General features: G+C 37.0%; 1 protein-coding gene across 2 annotated transcripts in view; it reads right to left on the bottom strand.

Moving 5' to 3' along the window:
* Hacd4 (3-hydroxyacyl-CoA dehydratase 4) overlaps nt 1-23,428 on the bottom strand; it is a 34,450-nt gene extending 11,022 nt beyond the window's left edge. Inside the window, exons 1-6 of one of the 2 annotated variants that reach the window (XM_015502565.2) lie at nt 23,284-23,428; nt 21,792-21,895; nt 19,494-19,621; nt 10,462-10,574; nt 5,846-5,952; nt 2,966-3,091 (exon numbers count right to left, since the gene is read on the bottom strand). In XM_015502565.2, the coding sequence (XP_015358051.1) occupies nt 2,966-3,091; nt 5,846-5,952; nt 10,462-10,574; nt 19,494-19,621; nt 21,792-21,895; nt 23,284-23,321 (616 nt within the window). In that variant the 5' untranslated portion in view covers nt 23,322-23,428. Of the gene's footprint in view, nt 1-2,965; nt 3,092-5,845; nt 5,953-10,461; nt 10,575-19,493; nt 19,622-21,791; nt 21,896-23,133; nt 23,250-23,283 lie in introns of those variants that run through there. The other variant, XM_048783893.1, reaches the window with a different exon arrangement.
* Between the last annotated feature and the right edge of the window lie 3,017 nt (nt 23,429-26,445).

The following is a 26,445-nucleotide window of genomic DNA, read 5'->3' as shown; positions in this document are numbered from 1 at the left end:
CTTCTGCTCTAGTGGGACTTACACTTTTACATGCAGTCATGGTGGTAGTTTTCTTTCTTTCACTTCTGGATATAGGAATCCCTTAAGCATCTTTTGTAAGGCTTTTCTTGTTATCCTGAATCCTTGAAAGGTCTTTATTTCTCAAAGATAGCCTTGCAGGTAATAGTAATCTTGGTAGCAGTTATTGTTTCAGGTGACTTGAAATATATCATTACATTTCCTCCTGGCCTGCAGGGTTTCTTTTGATAAATCTTCTGTTAGTCTTAAATATTACTTGGTACTTTTCTCAGAGATTTTAAAATACTTTGTTCCTGGACTTTTGACTCTTTGATTATAATGTGTCATGGTAAAGGTATTTCCTGGTTGTGTCTACTTGGAGTTCTATATGTGTCCCATATATGGGTGTCCATGTCTTTCCCCAAATTAGGATGTTTTCTGTGTCTTTAACCTTTAGCTCCTCACCTTTGGATATTCCAAAATGAATATTTATTCATTTAATGTCACCCACAAGAACTTGAAAGCATCCTAATTTTTTTTTTCTTGTTTGAATGGAATATTTCAAAAGACCTGTCTTCAAGCTCAGATTCTTTCTTCTACTTGATATAGTCTGTCAGGCCTTTGACATTTTCATGTGCCTTATTGAGTTCTTCATTTGCAAGATTTGTTTGGTTCTTTTTCAACTCTTTTTGCTGGGTTTCTCATTCACATCCTGCATAATCTTCCTAATTTCATTTAACTGTTTATAGTCTTAGATCTCAGAGATTTTTAAAAAATCATTCCCTTGAATTATTTTTCAAGTATTTCATTCATTTTTAGTTCTTGGAATCTATTAATAGAGTTCTGATCTTTGGGGGATACACAATTACATTGTATTTTCATATTTCTAAATTGAGATTTGGACATTTGGTAGATCAGATATCTCTACCACATTTATGGAATGGCTGTTAGTAAGCAACCTTCTCTTAAAGATGTCTAGGGATGTCAGTTTATTATTTAATGTTGAATTTATTTCCAGCTAGGCACCATGTTGTCTCCCTGTAGCTTCTTTGTCTGTGATTAGTGAATTTGGGCACAGTGTATACCATGTTTGTGTCAGAGGGGCTCATGATCTCTGTGGGCTATGCAAGGACACTCTAGTGGTAGTTCAGCCAGGTGTAGCATAGGTAGCACATTGTGTGGCTTCTCCTACAATGGAAGTGGTAGCCCCTATCAGGTAATAAGGGTTTCCTCAGGTACTGGTGACTTCGTTATTTGCTAAGGCTGTCCCCATAATGATATGGGCCTAAAGCACTTATCCTATAGCCAGACAATGGTGTAGGCTCAGGTCCTGTATGGGAGAGGCAGTGGCAGGAACCACAGCATCCCTGTGACACTCACACCCAACCTGACAGCAGTGTGTGTTCAAACAATGTGTAAGAAGGCCTAGTGGCGGGAATCCCATTTGTGTGATGGCAGCAGGTATTCCTTTCTGCCTCTGCTGTGGGGCGCTCCTTCACGAGAGAGAGGGAAATGGCCTGGCTTTTTTTTTTTTAACCACCAATTCTTTTAGCCATAGTGGCTGCTAGTAAGTTTCCATGAATAAGATGTGGTTGGACCTGGGCAAAATTCCTCTCAAAGCCTCCTTTGGTCATGAGTGCCTCCTGGCAGGGGTGGAGCAACAACCAAAGCTGTGGCATTGCTTAAAGTTACTCTAGCACACCTGTGAGAGCATGGCAGCAGTAGAACCACCGAATTCTTTTCTCACCCACTTAGTGGCAGGCACATATACACAGAGCTTGGGGGAGGGGAGGGTTGGTGGGAACCACATGGGTGACTGCCTTCAGACCTGGCATCTAGTGCAAATCTGCATGCAACTGGTCACATCCCTGATCTCAGAGGGCAAGCTCTGCAATCTCCCCTTTCTTGAGGATAGTTTCCTCTCCATTCCCTTCCTTATCATAATACCTGTCCTTACTGTTCAGGGCACACAGTGGGTTTGATTCAGACCCACTCTACTTGGTCAAGTTTAGTTCACAAGACAAGTTTGGTTCAGGTACCCACTGAAACAGTGCAGTGGAATTTCAATGGCATCCCAGAGATGGGAATATTCCAGGGGCTTCTGTCCCCTGCAACAGCCCAAATTCACACAGTAGGTTCCTTTTCAAGATGTCTCCCCACTGAAACCTTAGGTGCCATAGCCAGAAGATATGAAATCCTTTTCTAAAGCAAAGCTATTGTGCAGATTTCAGATTTCTCATCTAATTAGGCTACAAGCCTGTGAGGGTTGTGAAACTCTCCAATAGCTAGGATTGCCAGCATCCGCACTGATAGTTTGCTAGGACTCTATTTCTCATTTACCCCTGCAGAGGGAAGACACTCCGTTTCCTGGCTACCACTACCATCTGGATATTTTGTTTCTTACTATGCTTTTGTTGGATCTCTGAACCTACATGTTCAGATTCTCTTGAAGTGTGCTCCCACGATCATTTCCTCCACATGCAGCTATATACCTGTTGCTTTGGTTTTTCTTTGTGGAGGAACAGCCATCTTAAAATCCCACCCAACTGTGTTTGTTCCATAAATTTTTCTCAAATCTTTATCACCAACTCCCGTTTTCTTGCTAGCATATGAGGCCAAACAGGAAACAAGATAGACTTAAGTGGAAAAATCAGGAAGTGCCTGCTTATTTTGATATTTGTAGCTATCTGTGCCTATGGTCAAAACTTATATGTTTCATAGATAATAATTATGTTTTCTGCTAGCAAAACTGTTCTTGATTATATAGTGAAACATATATATATTTGATCTCATGGTGCCCTGAAGAAAGCATTATAACTTCCAAGTGCTTTAATAACATGATCTAGTTCATTGTGTTGGGCTTCTCCTTTGGTCTTTTCTGTTTTTACTAACTTGTCTATTAAGGTAGATGGTAGCGTAAACCAAAAAACACAAGAATAATTCATAAAGCAAAACGAACAGCGCTTACCTATAAAGAGCATCATGAGATACAGCCTTAGCACATATGGGAAATAGATGGAGAAGTCAAAAGGCAGCTTGGTGGAGTAAGTGCCAAATGATTCAAAATAAGGCAGCGACTGATAGATGGCAAATGCTGTTTAAAGAAAAAGGACATCATAAGGTTCTCCTCTTCAACATGTTCCAGGTTGTGTATATATGTCTCCCTAGTTGAATTTTTTGAATCTGACAGTTTTCTGATGTTTGCCGAATCCTCTAGCTAACATTGTAGTATGGTATAGAAATTTCTGCTGAATAATCAAGTGAACAAAGCTGTTACATCAGTGTGACTTTCTGAATTTTTGTCCAGGATATACTCTATTATGCTCACATGGAAAAAATTATAGGCATTTTTAAAAGGGTAATTCAAAATACTTCTGTGCCCCTTACCACAAATAGGAGTAATAATCAAATGAACTTGGGAGACGCTACATACTTTTTTCTCCTGGAATGGTACAACACACAATTAGCACAATAAAGGTCCTGAGAGATTTTGCAATAAAGAGACTAATAACACCCATTTTCTCAGACTATCTCCTCCTCTCTCACACAGCCCTATTAGTACTTAATAAAACTTCTAGGGAACTCATACCTGAAATGCTGGCCTAAATTATTTTGAAGAAGGAGGCTGGTGTCAAAAAGATGGAGACTTCATGAAACTGTATCCCATGTGTAGATTTTTAATAAAATATATAATTTTTTTCCATGAAATAAAACACTACCAGTGATGTGAGATGTTATCACTAGGGAAAGGATGAAAGGTACAGGGGAATTAGACACTAGTTCTGCAATTTCTTGTGAGTCCAACCTTATTTTAACATAGGAAAAGTCAAACGGATCTGCAATGGACACCAAACATGCCACCCAAAACTAACACGAGTTGCCCCTCAGTCTCTAGTATTTCATCATAGAACCAGTTGATCTGGTTATTTATATGAATTATGTTTTTCTTATATTTACCAGATGTAAGAACTATGTTATTTAAATGAGTTATTAACCTATTAAAAGTTATCAAAAGTTAAAGTTTTCTTAACTACATATTCTTATCCTATGAGATATTTGAACTATATAGAAACAAAATCAGTCACCCATATTCCCTACCCAGGATTCATAACTGTTGACAATTTTGTCATGAATGCTTCTAGATTTTTTTTCTGTGTATACTTCATAAGAATCAGTTTATGAATTTAATAAAATATGGGTTGTATGACAGCCATGTCTTTCTTAGAAAGAGAAGGCTTAGAATTAACAATAGAATACATTTAGTCATCACTAGTTTTAAGAAGAGATTAATCATATATCTACTTTATTCCCTAATTTAAAATTTTTATTTTGGGTTTTATTAATTTTAATTAAAAATTATAACTGTATACACTCATGAGACAGGGTATATTTCTTGATATATGTATAAAATGTGGAATGATGAAACAAGCTAATTAACATACTCATCACCTCATTTATTTTTGGTGGCAAGACATTAGAAATTTCAACTATTTTAATTTATTTTAAAATAAATTTATTTTAAAATAAATTATTACTAGCTACAGCCACCTTGCTGTGAAGCAGCTCTCAAAAATGTATTCATCCTAATTTAAGCTTTGCATGCTTTGACCAACACTCAGCCTACCATTCCTTTGTATATTCTTTATAATGTTTTTATGATATAACAAAGGAATGTGCTTAATGTTTAAATGAGTGAGAGATTTCATTCTTAAAGAAAGGGCAGTTTTATGGATTTTCAGGAAGATTATTCTCTAGGTTCTTTTGACATAGTCTATTCCAAAATTTAATAAATCTTCCTTTTGAAAACAAAGCAAATTTAAAAATTATATCTAATATGATTTATTATAACTTTAGCTCCTTTTCTCTGGTCAACAGTAGATAGAAAACATATGGCTTTATTTTACATACTGGTCTTTATGTACTTTATGATATTGGCAACATCACCATCGTTTTATGGTGAATCTGTTTCTTTATGATTTCCCTTAGTTACCTCAACATGCATTCTTATTTTATGCCTTCAGTTTTCAAAAACTTTAATTGTCTTTTAGAAAGCTCCCTAGCAGTCTGCCAAATCCATTACAGAAATAAGTGTATATACTCCAAATATCTTCAAGTTCTTTGCAAGTTGATGATTTTTATTAAGTTTGAGGTTTATATTTTGGTTATGTAATTAACCTACTTGGTATTGGAGCTAACAATTCATTCTGTGTTTACTGAGCATGTATGATAGTGCATAAGAGAAAGGAAAAAAGCAAAGAAACAGACACACCCCATGGCTTCATTGAGCTCAAAATGCAGTTAGGGAACTGGATATTATTCAAAGAATCATACAAATGTCTAGTTAAAGCTGATAGGCCCTATAAAAAAAAGAAATCCATGAAACCATAGTAGGAGGAATTTACTTAGTTGAGAAGTTTGTGAAGGCTTCTCTCAGAAAGCAATTATTCATCTCAAGGTAGAGAGGCAACTTACAGGCAGAGGGAGAAAGGCATGGGAGATGGCAAGTGAGAAGAGTTTACCTAGGGTGAACAGAATTCCTATGCATGAAAAGTAAAAGCCGTAGATCATTGAGTCTCTAAGTACTAAACCCCTCTTTGAGAGGTTAAACGAGTTTCACAAAATTCATATAGTGAGTTAATGAAGTTAAGGGCTGGACTCAGATGTCCTTTTTTTCTTGTCCAGAGCTGCTTCCCTTTCCAACTTTGCTTTATGAAGCAAGGAAATGTGCCAGGAAAGACACACTGAGTACGGTAAGCACTAGCACAAATAATTTAATCATCAAAATTTCAGTGAACGATTACAACGAGATGTTTTTATCAGTCCACAACACCTCATCACTCTTTCTTACCTTCAGCAAGAACACACAGGGGATAGATGGGCATCCACAGTGTTTGACTGAGCCATGTCAAGATGGAATAGTATGTTCCTATGACCGATAACATGCTATAAGTGTACCTGCAAGGAGACAAGGAGCTCATAAGTATCCTTTTCTGCTCGTGTCTGGGAAATAAAAGAAAATAACTTACTATATAACTAGATACAGGGATAAAACTAAAAGTATATTACTTACATACCTATTTTCTATTATTTAAAAAATGGTCAGGGCAGGTGGGGACTGTGTCACTCTAGCTTATCTCATGGGGTAGATTGTAGATAATTATAGAATTGAACAGAGTAAGAATGTAATAGTAATCTCTTGGAGTGTAACAAACTCCTTGATTAGAGACTTCAATTTCATTAAACAGCCCAGCCCCATTTGATGCAGCCAGCAGCTAGGTTTAAAAAAACCAAAACAAAAACTTTGGGGGATGAATTAAAATGACTTCCCAGATTCTTATTTGGCGTGTAGTTGTGGATCTTATGTGATCAGTTAATGAAAAGAACTGGCCTTGGGAGCTGGTTTGGGGTATAGTAGATAGCTTTAAACCTACCAGCGTGAAGTAGTAGAAAGTTTTCTACAAATTTTTATCTACTTGAATAGGCCAGTGGTTCCTAAGCTTAAGCATACAATGAGAATCAACCCAGGTAGCTTTTAAAGCACACAGGGCTGGGTCCTTCCGCCACAATTTGATTCAGCCGGTCTGAAGTACAGCCTGAGAAATTTGTGTTACAAGTTCCAGGTAAGACTGATGCCACCTGTCTAGGGATCACACTTTGAGAACAACTGGAAGAGGCAATAAAAATACATGACAAAACCCCCCCCAAAGCTTGAAAACATGAACAGAAAAAAGTAAGTTTTTCACTCCAGTTTCTAGAAACAATGACCAATACCAGTTTCTTATGTAACCTTTCAGAAATGTTTTTGCATATGCTCTGTGTATGTAATGTATGCCCGTGGTTTAAGCCCTTACTAACATAGCATGTTATCAAAGTTTTTAATCTTTACAACTTTCAGTGAAAAATTGGACCTTTTCACCCCCCTCTTATTAGGAAAAAGAGGAATGGGTAAGCATCTCACACATTTAAAAGTCATGTTGGAGGAAGTTCAATTTATTTCCTCTTTTGGTGCTTGTAGGTTTGGTGCCATATTTAATAATACATTGTCAAATCTGAAGTTATATTTTCTTTTAAGGCTTTTATATTTTTAGCTCTTACCTGTGAAGTAAGGTTCCAATTTCATTCTTTTGCATGTGGATATCAGTTGTCCTAGTACATTTGTTAAGACTATTCTTTCCCCCCATTGAATGGCTTTGGCACCTTTGTCAAAAATTAGCAAAAAATATGGTAGCTTACCTCTGCACTATTAGTTGTATTCCATGACTGATCCATATGCTAGTACTACACTCATAATAATTATTTCTTTTTGGTAAGATCTGAAATTGGAAGTGTGAATCCTCCAATTGCTCTTTTCTTTTCTTTTCTTTTTTTTTTTTTGGCAAGGGGGGTACTGGAGATTGAACTCAGTGGCAAAATTGACCACTGAGCCACATCCTCAGCCCTATTTTGTATTTTTTTAATTTAAAGATAGGGTCTCACTGAGTTGCTTAGCGCCCCGCTGTTGCTGAGGCTGGCATTACAGGCATGTACCACCACTTCCAGCCCCCCAACTGTGCTTTTTTAAGATTGTTTTGGCTGTTCTGAGTTCCTTCACTGTCCATGCAAATCTTAGATTCTTTGCAAAAATTGAGAAGCTGATCTTATCTGGCTGTGTCACTGTAGCATGCTGATTTTAAGTCCTGTGGGTATAGACTGAGGAGTGGGATAACTGGGTCAAATGGTGGTTCCAGTCCAAGTTTTCTAAGGAATCTCCATACTACTTTCCATACTGTTTGCACCAGTTTGCAGTACCATCAGCAATGTATGAGTGAACCTTTTTCCCCACATCCTCACCAACATTTATCATTACTTTGATAATTTCTATTCTGACTAGAGTGAGATGGAATCTCAGTGTACTTTTAATTTGCATTTTTCTAATTGCTAGAGATGTTGAAAATGTTTTCATATTTTTTGACCATCCATATTTTTTCTTCTGTGAAGTCCCTGTTCAGTTCCTTTGCCCAGTTATTGACTGGGTTATTTGTTTTTTGGTTTTTTTTTTTTTTTTTTTTTTTTTGGTGTTAAGTTTTTTGAGTTCTTTGTATATCTTGAAGATTAATACTCTGAGGTTCAGGTGGTAAAGATTTTCTCCCATTCTGGAGACTGTCTGTCCACATTCTTGGTTGTTTCCCTTTGCTGCAAAGAAGCTTTTTAGTTTGATACCATCCCATTTATTGATTCATGATTTTACTTCTTGGACTTAAAATCAGCATACTACAGTGACACAGCCACATCAATGTTTATAGCAACTCAGTTCACAATAGCCAAGCTATGGAACTAGCCTTAGGTGCCTTTCAATAGATGAATGGATAAAGAAAATGTGAAATATATACACAAGGGAATATTACTCAGCCACAAAAAAAAAATGAAATTATGGCATTGCTGGTAAATGGATGAAACTGGAGACTATCATGCTAAGTGAAATAAGCTAATCCCAAGAAAACCAAAGGCTGAATGTTCTCTGATATGTGGTACTAATAAAAGTAGATGGGAAGGGGAAGAATAGAAATTAATTGGATTAGACAAAGGGGAATAAAGGAAAGGGAGGGAGGATGGGAATAGGAAAGACAGAATGAATCGAACTTAACTTTTCTATACTCCTATATGAATATACAACCAGTGTAATTCCACATCATGTACAACCACAAGAATGTGATCCTAATTAGAATAAGTTATACACATACTGACATGTATAATATGTCAAAATACACTTTACTATCATGTATATTTTAAAAGAATAAATTTTAAAAGATTTAAATGATGAAAAAAAAAGAAGCTATCTTGGCTTCTCATGGATTGCATTGAATCTACAGATCAATTTGAGAGTATTTCCATCTCAGTGAAATTATACCTTCAACGTGGGATGTCTTTCTATTTAATAAGATCTTTCATTTTTAAAAAAAAAAAGTTCTATAATTTTTATTGTATAAGTTCCTAATATCTTTTAAGATTTTGATTCCTAAGTACTACTCTTTTTGAAGTTGTTATAGTTTTCTAGATTTCATTTTAAGAAATGAAAATAGTTCATTGCAAATGTATAGAAATGCAATTGCTTTTTTAATTAATCTTATGCTATCTTACTAAATTAGTGGATCCCTTATGATTTATGTATATAAGATCACATCATCTGCCAATAGAGATGGTTTTACTTCTTTCTTCCCAATCTGATGACTTTTTATTTGATTTTCTTAATTGCCATTTCTGGAATTTCCAGTACAGTGATGAGTAGAAGTGGCAAAAGTGGACATTCTTCTCTTGTTTCTGAGGAGTGACTGCTAATGGATATGGGAGAATGTTCTTAGATTAAACAGTGGTAATGGTTGCACATCTCTTTGATTATACTAAACTACACAAATTTTAAATTTAAAAAAATGTGATATTCTTAAGACCATTTAACAAGTAAGTAGTAGGTATGGGTTTCATCCAGATATTGCTGACCTCTATATCCAAAATTTCCATGATAGTTTGTTATCACCATCAATACAAAGTTGGTCTCTGTTGGGTCTATTAAGCTCACTGAGACTGAACCAACACTGAAGTTTGCTCGTAGTCTGCAAAACTATTTTAAAAATGTTTAATAAATTACTATGTACAAAGAATTAGTTTAATTCAAAATATTTCATTCTTCTCTCTAGGACTCAACCCATTATTTAGATATATTTGAATCTACCCAAGTTACTGGCAATATAATAAAAGCAGAATTTGTATAACCTCAGCTAAAAATCTCAGGCTATTCTGTGACCAATTCACATCTAATTCTTTCAAGTAGGGGAGAAACTATTCATTTGAAAGCTGAAGTGGCAGTTAGAACACCTCCCCAAAGAGAGGTATGAGGGCTTACTGATAAAGGTGAGAGTCTTACACCAAAGAAAAGTCTGGGCACATCTCATTACAGTTTTAGAATTATAAGGAAACTGAAGACTAGACCAAGAATTCCCAGGGGTTCCATGAAAGGACTTCAGTTAGTTGTTTGAACCCACTGGAATTGCATACAAAACCTGATGTGGAGGTGCATTTTATCCCCTGAAAGGTGAGGTCCTAAGTTTAAAATATCTAAGTCCACAGAAATCAACTTTGTAAATTCTGACAATGATATAAAAGTTCTGCTTTGCTTGTTAAAGTAACATGTAAGGAACGCCTTTCATTAGCAAACAGCTGTGAGATTTATTTCAAGTTGGTGTTATGCCAAGCCTTGTGCTGGAATCCTGAATGCACTGATTTGCTCTTGTAATACCACGGTAGGTTTCCATTATCTTTGATATGCCCATTATGGAAAGCACTAAAAATACATTTCCATATCAAGATAAAATAATTTGAAAAGAGGTTATTATGCTTTTCTGTCTCATTCAGAGTAACCAAATGTAAGCAGCTATTACTAGTATTGAAAGCAATCTGGACTTGTTTTAAGAGATTATTTTGCTTTCTTACCTAGCCATATCCAACAGATTCCAAAAGATGAATAAAACACACACCACATATTTCTCCTGGATTTCCTCTTGACTGGTGATCACCACAAAAAGAATGACTATTCTCTCTGTGAGCTAACAAAGAAATGGCAAAGTCAAGAATTAGGATCATTTGTTAGGCCATATAAGTAATTTTCTACTTTTAAAATCCAGAGGGTTTTTTTTTTTTAAAGTATGCTTTAACTGGAACTATGTATACCAAAATGTTAATAATGACTATTCCTTAGGGAGTTGTGTTATGGGTAAATTTCATTTCCTCCTGTTTGTTTTTCTGTACTTTCCAAATTATATATAATGAATGAAAAGATAACATTTTATCAGGATATTTCTTTTTCTTTCCATAGGCACACATGTTTCTATTCACTTTGGCAATCTTTATTGAGTGTTCACTATGTATTAAATGCTGTAATGAAAACATGGTCCTTGCTCCAGAGAGGGTAGTAGTGGAGGGAGAATGTGGAGCAATAACTGATATGGAAATGTATGTGCTATGGGTGGAGGTGGGGTGGCACAGGTGAGGGAGATGCTTGCTGCCTGGAGAAAGAACACAGACTTATGAAGACAGGCAACTATTCAACTGGATTTTAAAAAATGAATGAGTATATCAAGTAGACTGGATTTGAGAAAGGGCATCTTGGGCAAAGGGAACAGTCTGAGCAGAGGTGTAGAAATGCAGGGTGTTTGGGGAGGAGTAAGAACCACTGAGAAACTGGAGTGGAGGGTGCAGAGAAGGGAAAAACAGAGAAGAATAAATTGAAAATGTGTTTAGGGCTGAGTTGTGAAGGGTTCTGAATGATAGGCCGAGAAATTTTAATTTCATCCAATAGAGAAGCTATTGTAGTTTGGGGGGAGGGAGGGAGAAGGGGAGTAATATAATCCTAACCTTCAAAAGCTAGTGGAAAATGAAGAAAATTTAACACATTCTTGGAATACATACATATATTCAGTAAGCATTTCCAAATCATTGAGAATTCACACATTTTTGGCTTACCTCCAGTTACCAGCCTCAAAAAAAAAAAACAACAAAAAAAAAACTCTTTCTCCACCTAAATATTAAGTGCTTTCTTATGTTTCATTAACATATCCTGTATAGTCTACATTTTTTGGCACTTCATAGGACATTTTACTTTGCTCTTGATGGTCAAAAGAAAGTAGATTTGAGACTGAAGGAACATACTCATAGGAAAAGAAAACATAAAAGGTTCGCTTTACGTTTTTCAATAGCTGCCTTTATTTTAAAAGCTGATTAAGGAGAAAATACTGGAACAATCTGGCTATTTGTCCAGGAAAACAATCTAGTGTAGAAAAATCCAAGATTTGCCAACAGTGGGTCACGTGATTAGAAGTCCACATGTATAAGCTATCTCAGCATGTGTGTGACCACAGAGGTGAGTCAAAAGGGCCCTAGCTTAGCTAAGGGGAATTAAGACATGATTCAAACCTGAGTCAATCTGTGGATACTATCTACATAAGCAGTTTTTCTTTGGTCAGTGTTTATAATATAGTACCCTTGTTTCTTAATTATATAATGAATTCTACTGAGCTGCAAGTATAATTATGATCCAACCTTGCTGTCATTTGAGTACAAGCTGTAAGTACTGAGGCACAATCTTATATTTTATCAATGCCTGGTAATTAGGAAACCTTGCTTTTTGCTAAAAATCTCAGGGGAGACACACATGAACACATGCATACAACACAGATTTCTAATTACATGGCCAACTACTGAAAAAATGTAGATACCTCTTAATTAGGTGATCTCTAGAGTCCCCTTCAGATAAAATATTCTGACACTAGCCCAGCCCCGCCTTTTTACGAATAAGGAATTTGGGAAACAAAGAATTTAACTGACATACCCAGGTCAGGAAACATGTATCTTAAATCTCCAGAGTTGTAAGCTGTCCGTGATGTCAAGCTGACCTTTAGGTGATGAGGACAGATGGGAAAATCTCCTGAGAGAGACTGGAGCTACAGGATGAGACTCATTCCATTGAAAATTGTCAAGTGAAGTTCTGTGGCATATTAGTGATGGAATCCCAGTTGCATAGAAATCAGCAATTGACATGCCCCCAAATACAATCCACAACACATACACATATGTGTGGGTATGTAATCAAAATACTTCCTGCATATACAATATCAAATTTGTTTTTTTGTGTGTGTGTGTGCTGGGTATTGAACTCAGGGGTGTTTAACCACGGAATCACATATTTTAGCAATGTAAATGGAAATAAGCACCTGTTTCATAGCTAAAAAGAAAATTTTATTTTGAGACAGGGTCTCATTAAGTTGCTTAGGCTGGCCTTAAACTTGTGATCCTAATTGGCCACTCAATGACAATATAATATAATAGGCAGAGATGTTCTTAAGTTGATAAAAGTCAACATTTATGGGTTACTTTTTGCCAGGTTCCAAACAAACAGCATCTCAATCTCCATACTGACCGTAAGAGGTGGCTACTATTACTGTTTTACAAAAGTCACTTTACTAAGTTAAAGTGACTTGCTTACAGGTCTGGCATCAAGATCTGGACAATGCAATTCTAAATCCCCGGTTGTGAAACATTGACTCTCACCTTTGTTACTTGGTGAACTACTCCAGAACCTCACATCCAGCAGACAATCTACTCTCTAAAAGAAAGTTTCCTTTGAAATTCCTTTGAAATTATACTTTAAGACAATAGACTCCTTGATTTCTTAAATCAACACCAAATCAATTTTGAGGAAAAGATTTTTTAAACTTATTTTCTTTGAGATTTACAATTTGGAGAACTAAGCACTATTTTATTTTTAATGAATCCTAGGTCTATCTGATTATTACTAATGAATGGTCTTGTAATGTTGAGTATAACTCAAACGGAGAATAAAAGGTGTAGTAGTAGTAATCATAGTAGAAATCCTATCATTTATGCCACATTAAACCTGTTAATATTTATTCAAATGTATGGTAGCCACAAAATAAGAATACTTTGCATTTTTATGTTCTGTTTTGGAATCCTAAACTCCAGGTTAAAACAATAAATGAAGCTAGGTTATAAGTGGCAGGTAGCACTTTATAAGCTGAAGTGCTAAAGAGGCAAAATACTTCAAATGTAAGGAGATTTTCTGGAATCTTATAAATTAGTTTTAGTCTCTGACTTTTACTAAAATGATAACCCAAGCTTTCTATTCTGTGAACTTTTGGGAAACTTCAGAAATATCTTTATATATTAAAAAAATCACCAACTACTTTCCCTGCAAGATCAAAGCATTTAAATAATTCTCTATATATTTGTTTATTCATTCTTCCTCTAATAGATAATTATGGAGAGTACTGGTACTGTTCTGGGTACCAGAGGATATAGCTGTAAATAAGACCAAATCCCTGCTCTTACAGTATTTGCATTCTACTTGGTAAAATGTAAACAAATGTAGCTTAAACAAATTTTTACTATAAGTTACATAACCTTTGTGTTCTTCAGTAATTGACTTTTGTGTTAAGTAATTTTAGAGATAATGCTTAGTGTCTATCACATAGGAATTAAAAATAGGAAAAAGTTGTTCTGAAGAGTGTTAATGCATATAAAGAACTTAGAAAAGTGTTTGGTGCATAGACCTAAATATCAGTTATGATTACATATAATTTAATGTAGTGATTAGTGTATTTAGAGGAAAACATTTTCTATATAGATAATCCAATCCATGAATTTAAAAAGTCAATTTCAGCATTTATTAAATTACACTATAAATATAGGTTTGTACTTATCACACTAAGTAACTCCTTGGATCTAAAGTACAAAACAGGAAAAATCTAAAACCTTACTTACAGAGTGAATTATATGTATAATTAATTTCCAGGAGGCTTCAAATTTGGGGGAATCTTACTGTTCAACACTGTCTTCAACAGTTTTATCTCTAACGATTATAAGCTTATTCTCAAAACTTGAGAGAAATCTATGTGATTTTATGAGAATTCAAAAGATTAGCCTAGCAATGCATATAAGCACCTGCTTCACAACTAAAAAGAAATTAAGAGTGAAACCTACCTAGTTGTTTTCTTAAAAGAGAGTAAGACACTCTCCTTGAGAATGCCTGCATATCTGTTCTGTTAACTTGGAAAGCTGCTGCAGGAGAATCTCAAGTTGAAGACCAGCTTTGGCAACTTAGTGAGACCCTGTCTCAAAATAGAGTGAAAAGGGCTGGCAATGTACCTCAGTGGTAAAGTACCCTTGGTTTTAATCATAGAACAGAGACAGGAGGAGGGTCTGTGACTGTGACATCTTTGGAGTGAGTTTTAGACAGCAAGCTTGTGCTTGACAAATAGGAGTGGATATGGGCAAATATAGAAATGGTTTGGTTTCATACAGTTTGGTTTCAAATGAAATTTTTGTAAGCATAATAATTTAAGGGTAATAATTGCTAGTGTTTTGATTTACAGATTAAAGGAATTGTATAAAAATGTAAAATGAATACATATGCAACAGTGTTTAGGAAGGAAGGATGTGGAATTGATCCATTTTAATTCAGTTATAAAGGAAGTATTTACATTTAAAGCATTTCTCAAAAAATAAAATATTACTCTTACATTACCTATATCTCACTATCATACAAAGTGTATCAGTCTAACATTATCATACAAAAGTTATTTTTTGGCTATTTCCTTTCTTCTTGAGTTCAAATGTCCTAAAGTTGTATCAATAAGCTTTCTCGGGCTTCTGCACAAATGGAGTATGAACACAGCCCTTAAAATATTTCAGAATTGGTAATATTCAAATTCTCTCTAAGTTTATTTTCCTTTTAATTAAATTTTCTTTTGTATTTTAAAACATTTTTATATAGTTTTAATTGGCATGTGCCTATTTCCAGAAATAGAAGTTCTAAATAGCTATTCATGTTATGTTTTTTCCCTTTCCTCCTAAAGTATATTAAAAATAAAATATATATCTGTTAAATGCTTGTCTTATAAATCAATGGTGTTTTCCCCCACATTTTGCTTTAGCAATTATGTGATTTTTAAAATCATGTCTCTTCCCACAGTGCCAAAATAAAGATGTTAGTGTAAAATGCACAGAACACAAACTTACTCCAATTTGTACACCACTAGTACTTGCTAAGGGATTCTAACTATTCAAAAAGCTTATCCATCCCTACTGCTAGTTGGAATTATTTATCTTGACATTTTGCAAGACCAGTCCCCCAAAAGAATTCAGTTGTGGCTTAGCAATCTCTTAAAGGTAATATCAAAATGACATCACAACTGTGTGAACGTGATTTAGGGCCTCCTTGAAAACATCTGGGAACCCTGCATTTTTAAGATCTGCATGCAGTCAGCTATGATGATCGTGCAAGTCACTTAGTTGTTCTCCTGCCTTCAGCTTCTCCATTTAAAATGGAAAAACAGGAAAACCAACAATGATTACACAACCTAAGAGTTTTGTTTCATTACTTTATAGCAGAGGTCTCAGTCATCTCATAATGAGAGAATTCTATTTGTCTGCAGAACTCTCATAAAGGAATGGGGCAGAAAATGAAACTTTGCACAAGATGATGTGTTTTGAAGCTCTGTTAACACCATTTTCATTCTGAGAACCAGTGAATAAAAGAAATAGAGGGTAGTGGTGCACTCCCATAATCCCAGCAGCTCGGAGGCTGAGACAGGAGGATTGTGAGTTCAAAGCCAACCTCAGCAAAATTGAGGTGCTAAGCAACTTAGTGAGACCCTGTCTCTAAATAAAATACAAAATAGAGTTGGGGATGTGGCTCAGTGGTCGAGTGCCCCTGAGTTCAATCCCCAATATCCAAAAAAAAAAAAAAAAAATAGAGAGCATGTGACAATATCTTAAAAGAAATTTTAAAAGTAAGCAAAACAACAACACAAAAAAACTAATAATCAGTCCAGGAGAAGAATGGCAGTTGTTCTCCCTAATGTGGTGATTACTGACTTGTCATCCCTCCTAAGGACCAAAGACTTAAGAATCATTTGTTTTATTAACAGTAGACTTTGCAAATACACTTTTAAGTCTAAAGTGTTAATGTTTGTTTATCGTTATTTCAAAATTACAATTAGGACTAACCTCTTGGATTTCAGTGATGGTTCTATAAGCCATTAGTTTTAATTAGTGGTGATTAAAATCACATTTAAACTTTCTGGAACTCCAAGAAATCAGATTTCTAAGTTTTATGATTTCTGTTAAGCAGACCTACAAAATTTTGCACAGCATAAAATATGTGCATATTTTCCAGGCATATTCTAAGTACTCATTCAGTTCTTCTTATGGTTACGCATTCTCACCAGGTGTACCAACTGAACTAATACTACTTAATTTTGAAAATGCTGTTTTAGCATGAAGTCAGTATTAACAAATATAGCATAAAAAAAATAAAAAGTCCCTAAAAGTATACCAAAAGAAAACACGAACATGAACAGACACTTCTCAGAAGATGATGTACAATCAATCAACAAATACATGAAAAAATGTTCATCATCACTAGCAATGCAAATCAAAACCACTTTAAGATTTCATCTCACTCCAGTCAGAATGGCAACCATTATGAAGAAAGACAACAATAAGTGTTGGCAAGGATGTGGGGGAAAAGGTACACTCATACACTGCTGGTGGGACTGCAAATTGGTGCAGCCAATATGGAAAGCAGTTTGGAGATTTCTTAGAAAATTGGGAATGGAACCACCATTTTACCCAGCTATCCCTCTCCTTGGACTATACCCAAAGGACTTAAAAATAGCATACTACAGGGATACAGCCACATCAATGTTTATAGCAGCACAATTCACAATAGCTAAACTATAGAGCCAACCTAGATGCCCTTCACTGGATAAATGGATAAAAAAATGTGGCATATATACACAATGGAATATTATTCAGCAATAAAAAAGAATAAAATCATGGCATTTGCAGGTAAATGGATAGAGTTAGAGAAGATAATGCTAAGTAAAGTTAACCAATCCCAAAAAACCAAATGCCGAATGTTTTCTCTGATATAAGGAGGTTGATTCATAGTGGGATAGGGAGCAGGAGCATGGGAGGAATAGACAAACTCTAGATAGGGCAGAGGGGTTGGAGGAGAAGGGAGAGGGAATGGGGTAATTAATGATGGTGGAATGTGATGATCATTACTATCCAAAGTACATGTATGAAGACACAAATTGGTGTGAATATACTATGTATACAACCAGAGATATGAAAAATTGTGCTCTATATATACAATAAGAATTGTAATGCATTCTGCTGTCATATAAATTTTAAAATTAAATAAAAATAAAGAAAACATGATTTAAGATTTTTTATGAATTTGATATTACAAGCAAAATAATTCCATATGATAGAATAGAACTTTAGAACTTTAATTTAACGTGGCCTGTTAATTCTGTCCTCCAAGACCAACATTATGAGATAGTATTGCTAATTTCAGTTGTTTCAAAGTACAGCATGCAATGTTAAATAATTCATAAATACAAATAAGTTGTCTTACGAAATTACATGTTGCATCTATGACAGATCTGTAGCTTTTTATTTTGTGAGGAAATATACTGAAGGAAATTCCATTTAGGTCTTAGCTAGTTAACTATTATAATATTAATCTATTATATAGGATTGCCATGATTTTATTTTACATTTGAACATTTTAAAATGTCTTCATTCTATTCTCCAAATAGTGATGAAAGGAAATCTGGGAATTTATTTGTTAATCATCTGCTCTTTTCCATTCATACTAATGAATACAACTTCTATTTAATAAGTAAAATGAAAAATATCCCATAAACTTGTAATACTGAGTTGTTACTTGATTCCTTAGGATTATATTCCCAGTTTCACCTTTTAAACTTTCATGGTATTTAAAGCAAATTTTAGTACAGGGACTATATCTTATTCCTTCAACAAAAAATTAAGCACTTTGCTAGACAATATAAGACTGACATTTTAATGATTTTTACAATGCAAGTTTGGCATAGTTATACACTTTTTAAATTTGTTTTGGGGATACCTAAAATTATACTCATAGATACCTATTCCCAATCCTGGAGATTATGAACACATGTTTACATAGTCACCTAACCCTTATTTCCACTCTAAGAAAAATGCTACTTCATGGTTTTTCTTGCCTTAATCCAGATTTTCTATTGAGTATCAGTAAATTTCCAATCTACTTTCCACCTGCCTTTAAAAAGAACATGGTCATCTAGGGCTAAAGGCCTGGTAGAGGAAACAAATAATAGCTAAAATAATAGCAATGACTAACAAGTATTTTATTTTAACTAAGTACCAGGAACTTTCCCCACCCATGTTCTCAGTTATTCTCTTAAGTCCATGTTATTCTCACATCATGAGAAAGTCAGGGTCAGAATGATTAAACAACTTGTGTAAATTCATGCAACAAGAAAGAGGCAAAACTGGGATTTGAATTTAAGTCAGTGTGACCCCAAGTCTACGCTTAGATTCTATACTTGGTAAACATGAATCATTTTCCTTTTCCATTTGAATTCAGTAAACGTGGTAGAATGAACAAGAAATGGCTGGGAGTGTTCTCCAAATAGGGATGAAAGGAAATCTGGGAATTTATTTGTTAATCATCTTCTCTTTTCCAGTTATTTGTATGGTGTCCTCTCCCAGCAACACCCCAATGACTGTGGGTAGAATAATCCCACAGTAATCAGTAGAAGAGCAGGGCATTGTACTCAGGTGTGAATGGCTTCAATCCTCGGACTTTCTGCTGTCTCATACTATCCCAAGCTATGACATGCTGAGGGTGGGAAGTAGCCCTGAAATCTCCCAGGATAGGATCAAGAAAGTACACAGATCAACGCGCACCACTGCCTTGAATGTTTCATATCAGCTGACCTAACTGCAGTTTTAGAATAAGACAATCCTTCTGTGTAATAGATTCTCCTTATCAGTGACTTCAGGGTTGGCTTTTTTTGAGTGCCATAAAATGAAAAGGCTGTAAATAGAACAAAGTTAAAAATGAAAGATTCTATAATAATGTGACTGAAACCTACCTGCAAAAACCTTGGAAAAAGATGGTTTGATTCAATGCCAACATATATGTGCAGCAACTCCAGGAGAGAAATGGATTGGCAAAGTCGCATGACAAGTCCAATAGCATAAAAAGTGTCAACCATTGAATCTGTCCAGTGGATAAAAAATACAAATAAAGTAAAAACCAGTTCATGATGCAAATCCATGCAACTCTTTGAAATAAAGTTGAGCTCATTTACCTCTTTTTATCGTACATGTAAAAAACTCTTCAAATAGGCTACTGCGTTAAGTCTGCAATGCAAAGAAAGCACTTTGTATTGTAGTATACTTTGATCCCCTTCCAAAATGAAGTACAATGTAAGGCTTCACAGTGAAGGCTGCACTATTTATTCCCCATATATGAGATTATAAAGGAATTCCCACATAAAGGTAATCAGCTGGATTCTAAACCACCTGGAGCATAAATAGGTTGGAGGTGAGCTTCTAATAGCTGTTGTGCTCAGCTTTTCCAATGACAAGAAAATGACCAAGATGAGGAAAAAATATTTCAGAGAAGCTTTATGGAAATGGCCTTAATGATGCTATGATATCAGATACTAAGTGTATCGAGCATGTGGTTCCTATATGTACCTGCCTAGTGTTTTCTGAATTTGTGCTAAACCCTGAACTTGGGTTCTGATCAGGACTTTTGGAGTTTGTACTTCAGAAGGCTCAACTGAGGTACTGCCCTTGGAGTGGAAGGGTAATAAATGTCCCTCTAAATAGGATACATTTGGCTTTAAGTTTTAAAATGAAATTCTGCCTTTTTTTTTTTTTTTTTTTTAGAAACTTCTAGGTGTGACTGTGCTGACTTTGGTACCTAGTGTTCATTCAAACAATAACGGATCAAGTGCCGAGGGTCTCTCAGCTGCTGCAGCAGTTGGACACTGTTAACATCACCCTGATTTCCGATGATTACCGATTCACACCACCTACCCTCTTCTGCATTGCCTGCACCTCTTGTAACCAAGCTATCAATGACACAGCTCTGTGAAGGAAGAGGGGAGGAGGAATCCCAAGTTCAGGGTTTCAGATTGCTGCTGAGCTATTTAAGTCATACACTGATTCAGGAATTATACTGAACCCCCACTCACGTGTTCTCGGTCTCCCTTTCATATAAATCAGTTGTATTTCTTTAATGAGTAGCTACTGTAATTATAATGACATGATAATATTAAGAATAAACACTGCTGACCACAACAACTTTCCCCTCTGGAAACGTGAGACAGCACTAGAGTTCCTGGGGACATGTATGGTGACTGACCTACAATAATACTCCCACACAGCCTCAACTTTCAAGGCCTAGACTGATGGCTTTTTTTTATTATAAACATCAAAGGAGTTTTCCCATCACCTCCGTTTTCCTCTGCTTGAAAACTCTCAACACTCATAGTTGAAATTCAAGCCTTAGGTTGTATCCTTGACATTAATTCACAAAGGCGAGAATTCATCTGTAGATTTTTGTGAGAAAAAGCAACATAAAATGGCTTATGGTATCTCAGAAGTAGATTAATTTCCTTATGATACAGAATTGATGAGCACAGCATGGCATGTTTGTTTTTTAGCTGAAACCAGCAGTTGCTCAAACTGTCAAGTCACCCAACAGTTGTAAACTGTGATGACACTCATGTGGGGATGGAACATGAAGAGAATGTTATTGACAGTCATTTAATGATTCATTCTTTTAAAAAAGAAGAAGAATTGAAATGCTTTTTGCTCTTTTAAAACCATATCTTTACTTTTTAGGAAAAGCGAGGAAGCTTATGATTTAAGCCATTATTGCCACTTTCCAGGTAGGTGATTAGTCATCTACAAAGCATGTCATTTATACACTACTTAGGAAGGGGATCAAATAGAGTCCTGGGGAGTATAAAGTTTGTTATTCACTTACTAGTGAATAACAAAGTCTCCAGTTAAACCTAAGGAATAAAAAACACTGGAAGAATTTGATCAACTCCTGGTTGCTCTGCACAAAATGCAATACTGGAATTTATAGATTTCCTCAGTGCACACCAAATTTGCGAGGGTTTAATGCAGAACCAAAAGAAATGGTGAAATGGCATTTCTGCCTAATCAGAGCCAATTCTCTTTCCATTATCCCATCTTCTCCCTTCTCCAAAAAGTTTTTGATTTTGTAATAAGCAGGATGTATGATTTCTGAAAAACATGAATTTTAGAGAAGTAGAGGATGGTAGGTGAGCTCCAGAGAAATTTAAAAGTAATATAAGCAACTCTAGGCAAAAACAAGGTGCAGAAGATTAAAATAAACTGAGTTTTACCTTTTCCAAATGAAAAGAATCTGACTGTCATATTTGTAAGTATCCATGAGTGGCCACAGAACTGGATTAAATAATAGATGAAAAGATAGGCAGTCTTTCTATACCTATAAATACAGGAAAATACCATTAAACACTTGTTCTATTATTAACCTTTACATCATTGTACACAGGTCCTTTAGCATACTGGTCACCTGACAAGCAAAAATCAAAACAAAACAAAACAACAACCCCAAAACCTGTTATCAGAGTATTTTAATCAGTGGCTCCACAAAACACATCAGATTTTAAAGGGACCCATATCATATACTATCTGCTAAAGTGAGTATATTGAGTCTGCTTAAAACCAAATACAGATCTTTTTTGATTTTCATCTTTGATAAAATTCTAACCTTGCGGCTAACCCAGGAGTAAAAGCAACATCTTCAAAGATAGCTTTGAATATTTGGTGTGGTTGTGGGGGGGCACATGAGTGTAGAAGGATTGATATGTTCAATGTGTGCTCCAGAAGCTCAGCCTGCTAAGCGCAGAACTTAACTGGGTGATACTTATGAGCAGGGAGTAGTGATGGTCACTGTCTCAAATGGTGGATAATTCAGTAATTGGGCACAGGGGACCTCTGAATGCATTATGCGATTGGGGTCAGTATCTTGCCACTGCCTTCTATTATATTTTGCAAGGGCAGATCATTTCCTTCATCAGACACACATAGATGTTTAGTTGCTCATGCCAAAAAAGGGAAGTCAAGCTGGGTTTAAAAATGTGTTGTGGGTTGCTGGGGAGATGACTAAGGGAAGATTGACAGATGCACGATATGAGGGAGTTTGAGAAAGCATTGTTTGAAGTGTTCCCTGGGGGTTTCGAAGGATGGTAGGTGTGGCCTTGCCAGTGCAGACAGGGTTTTCTCCAAGTAGGAGATGTGAAACCTCTGAGAAACAAGGTAAATTAGCTGAGGAGTATGCCAAGTCCCTGGATGATCAACAGATGACGTAACTAAAGGGGCTGAAAAGAGGAAATCCTCCAAGTTGCCTCAGAATCACCTGGCTTATGGGTTAAAAATACACAGGCCTTACCCTTTCCTAGTGCACCGAATCAATTTCCCTGGAATCACACGTGTGATAGGTGTTTCAGTGAGATTAAAACTCCCCCTGCAACACTTGCCCTACAACAAAGTCAAGGGCAGGGCTCTTGGTGGGGGTAAAGAGGAAGGGCAGAGGGACTGGCAGAAAGAGCCCAAAGGGAAGAGGTGGCCACACAGCCTGTCCTTCCCATTTCCTCATCTCAAAAATGGGGAAAAGAGAGACTTCTTCCTAGGACTGTCAAGAGAATTAATTAAGAATAATACCTGTCTAGAGCTCCAGGGGGTGCGGGCCAGTAGGGGTGGGTGTCGCAGCTGGGCTGGTGAGTGTCCCCGGCTGCTAGATCCCCCGCCTCGGCCGGCGGCCCCTCCTCCCGCCCGGCCCCTCCTGTCCCCTCCCACCTCTGTGCACCCTACCTGGGCTGCAGCCAGGCAGGCAGCGCCACGGGCCCCATGGGCCTCCACCACCAGGACCTCCAGCGCCGTCCGGGAAGGAGCCTGGGCGGGGAGGCGCGAGGGGCTGGCCGCTGCGGGCGTGGGAGGGCGGGGCCTCTCCACACTCAACAATTTACAAAAAGAAAAACCAGAGGTCTTGCGATGGGCAACAGATAAAAACTTAAGTTCCTGCAGCGCAGCACTAGGAGGGGCTGGCAGGGAGTGGAAAGTGTGGGAGACTGCAGCCAGCCAGGCTCAGGAGCAACCTGGGTCAAACACATCTGCATTCCCAGCGGGCTTGCCCGCTCTGGTTACCAGCTCCCATTTGCTAACCCCGTGGAGATTTACACACCTGGGAGACTTTTGGGGCTTTGAAACGTGCTGAAGGCCATCTCAAAGCCTACGAGGATGCGTGCATCCTGGGTAGGCACCTTAATTACAACCTTCACAGGCCAGAAAGAAAGATGTGGTCATATCTCCCAACACCTTTTCCAAAAAGGTTCTTGACTTCTCCAAGAATCTGTCTTTGCCCTTGAATATCCCCGAGTCCTTTTTTATTGATGTTGTATTAATATCCCTCTCCTATGCCCAGCACTTGTAAACCTTCTACTGAGCTCTCAGTACTATGGCATTATCATCTCCATATTCAGATGGTCCATCTCATACTTTGCTGATAAGATCTTTTTTTTTAAATTTTTTTATTCTTGGTTGTTCAAAACATTACATAGTTCTTGATATATCATATTTCACACTTTGATTCAATTGGGTTATGAACTCCCATTTTTACCCCGTATACAAATTGCAGAATCACATCAGTTACACATCCATTGATTTACATATTGCCATACTAGTGTCTGTTGTGTTCTGCTGCCTTTCCTATCCTCTACTATCCCCCCTCCCCTCCCCTCTTCTCTCTCTGCCCCCTCTACTGTCATTCATTTGTCCCCCTTGTATTATTTTTCCCTTTCCCCTCACTTCCTCTTGTATGAAATTTTGTATAACCCTGAGGGTCTCCTTCCATTTCCATGCAATTTCCCTTCTCTCTCCCTTTCCCTCCCACCTCTCATCCCAGTTTAATGTTAATCTTCTTCTCATGCTCTTCGTCCCTACTCTGTTCTTAGTTACTCTCCTTATATCAAAGAAGACATTTGGCATTTGTTTTTTAGGGATTGGCTAGCTTCACTTAGCATAATCTGCTCTAATGTCATCCATTTCCCTGCAAATTCTATGATTTTGTCATTTTTTAATGCAGAGTAATACTCCATTGTGTATAAATGCCACATTTTTTTTAATCCATTCGTCTATTGAAGGGCATCTAGGTTGGTTCCACAGTCTTGCTATTGTGAATTGTGTTGCTATGAACATCGATGTAGCAGTGTCCCTGTAGCATGCTCTTTTTTAGGTCTTTAGGGAATAGACCTAGAAGGGGAATAGCTGGGTCAAATGGTGGCTCCATTCCCAGCTTTCCAAGAAATCTCCATACTGCTTTCCAAATTGGCTGCACCAATTTGCAGTCCCACCAGCAATGTACAAGTGTACCCTTTTCCCCACATCCTCGCCAGCACTTGTTGTTGTTTGACTTCATAATGGCTGCCAATCTTACTGGAGTGAGATGGTATCTTAGGGTGGTTTTGATTTGCATTTCTCTGACTGCTAGAGATGGTGAGCATTTTTTCATGTACTTGTTGATTGATTGTATATCAGAACGATTTTACAGCTACTCTGTCCTGTCAGGGAAACAGGACAAAACAGAACAACAAAAACAAAGAAACAGACAAGTTAGTACAACAACTAGTTGCAAGTTAGTACCAATAACATTCAGTTCCTGTGGGTGGAAGGAGTGTCCCCATTTTATGGGAAGGGAAGTTGAGTCTTGAAAATGTTGCCCCCACTGATAAATGACAGTATTCGTAAAAGTTCAGTTTATTTTATTTTTTAATTGTTAGGATTTAGTTTTCTTCCTCATAGTCAAGTCACTACAGTCACCTCTCACATCTGCAGTTCTCTGCACCTTCTCCCAGCCCCTGCCTTCAGCCCCCTACATCTACCAGTCCCTTCTTAAACCCTATCAGTTGTTACCTCTGCCACTTTTTTATTCTCCTCTTTCTATCGGCTTTCATCAGTTTAGGAACATACTCAAATCTTTTACCCTAGAATTAAACATTTATTCTGCTCCTCTCCTAATGCAATGTTCCCATAATTCCCCGCCTGCTGTCTCTGTGAGACATTCCTTTCATTCCTTACCATCCTCTTATTCCATAACACCTTACAATTTGACTTCCCAACTCTCTTCTGGAACTGCTCTCCAGGGCCCTCAAATCCCCATCCTGTTTCCCTCTGCTAAATGACCCCACAGTCCTTGCTTTTGGGGAGCGTTAGATCCAAAGAGCAAATAGATACCCAAGCAAACACTGGTGGATAACCCATTACCAAGGCCATTGGTGCCCAGGTCAAGCAACAAGAGAAAGTCAGTCCCAGATGACCTGGAGTGTAGAGGGAAGAAGGTAAGTTGCCCAGAAAAAGTGGTCCTTTGCCCCCAAACACAGCCCTGGCATCCACATCCTCATCCTCCTCAACAAGTCTGCATTTTACGTTCTTCACCTCCCTTACTTTTACCTTAGCAACTCTGAAAATTCTAGGCCGTTCTTTCTATTCTGTAGGTGGCTCCCTTTCTCCTGCTCTTTTTTCTCAGAGGTCTACCGTTGGTCAGTCATTCTTTTTTGGTCTGTCACCATGTTATCCTTCAGCACAGACACCCACCACCGTGGTTTTATCACCTCGCAGACAACTTCTGACTGTATTATTGGCATCCTACTTCTTCTCTCAGGAACATCAGCTCTGGCCTTTGAACAACTTGTGGATGCTTCTTCATTTCTTCTACTTCCAATTCAACCTATTTAAAATAAGCTTAACCTTTTTCTTCCCAAATCATTATCTTATTTCCCACAGGGAGACCATGTTTTTCCTATCCACTTGGGTTTAAAATTTGCAAGGCAACATTGCATCTCCTGATGCAATCAAATTCTATTGATTCCATCCTTTCAAGATCTCCTACCAATCACTAGGTTCCACCTTCATTCCTTCTTTTTCAGTACCTGGCTGAGGAGCAACTGACCTCCTCAACTCCATTCTCTACATCAATAC

Source organism: Marmota marmota, unplaced genomic scaffold, assembly GCF_001458135.2.
Source record: "Marmota marmota marmota unplaced genomic scaffold, marMar, whole genome shotgun sequence".
Taxonomy (NCBI): domain Eukaryota; kingdom Metazoa; phylum Chordata; class Mammalia; order Rodentia; family Sciuridae; genus Marmota; species Marmota marmota.
This window is presented reverse-complemented; position numbering and strand designations above follow the sequence as displayed.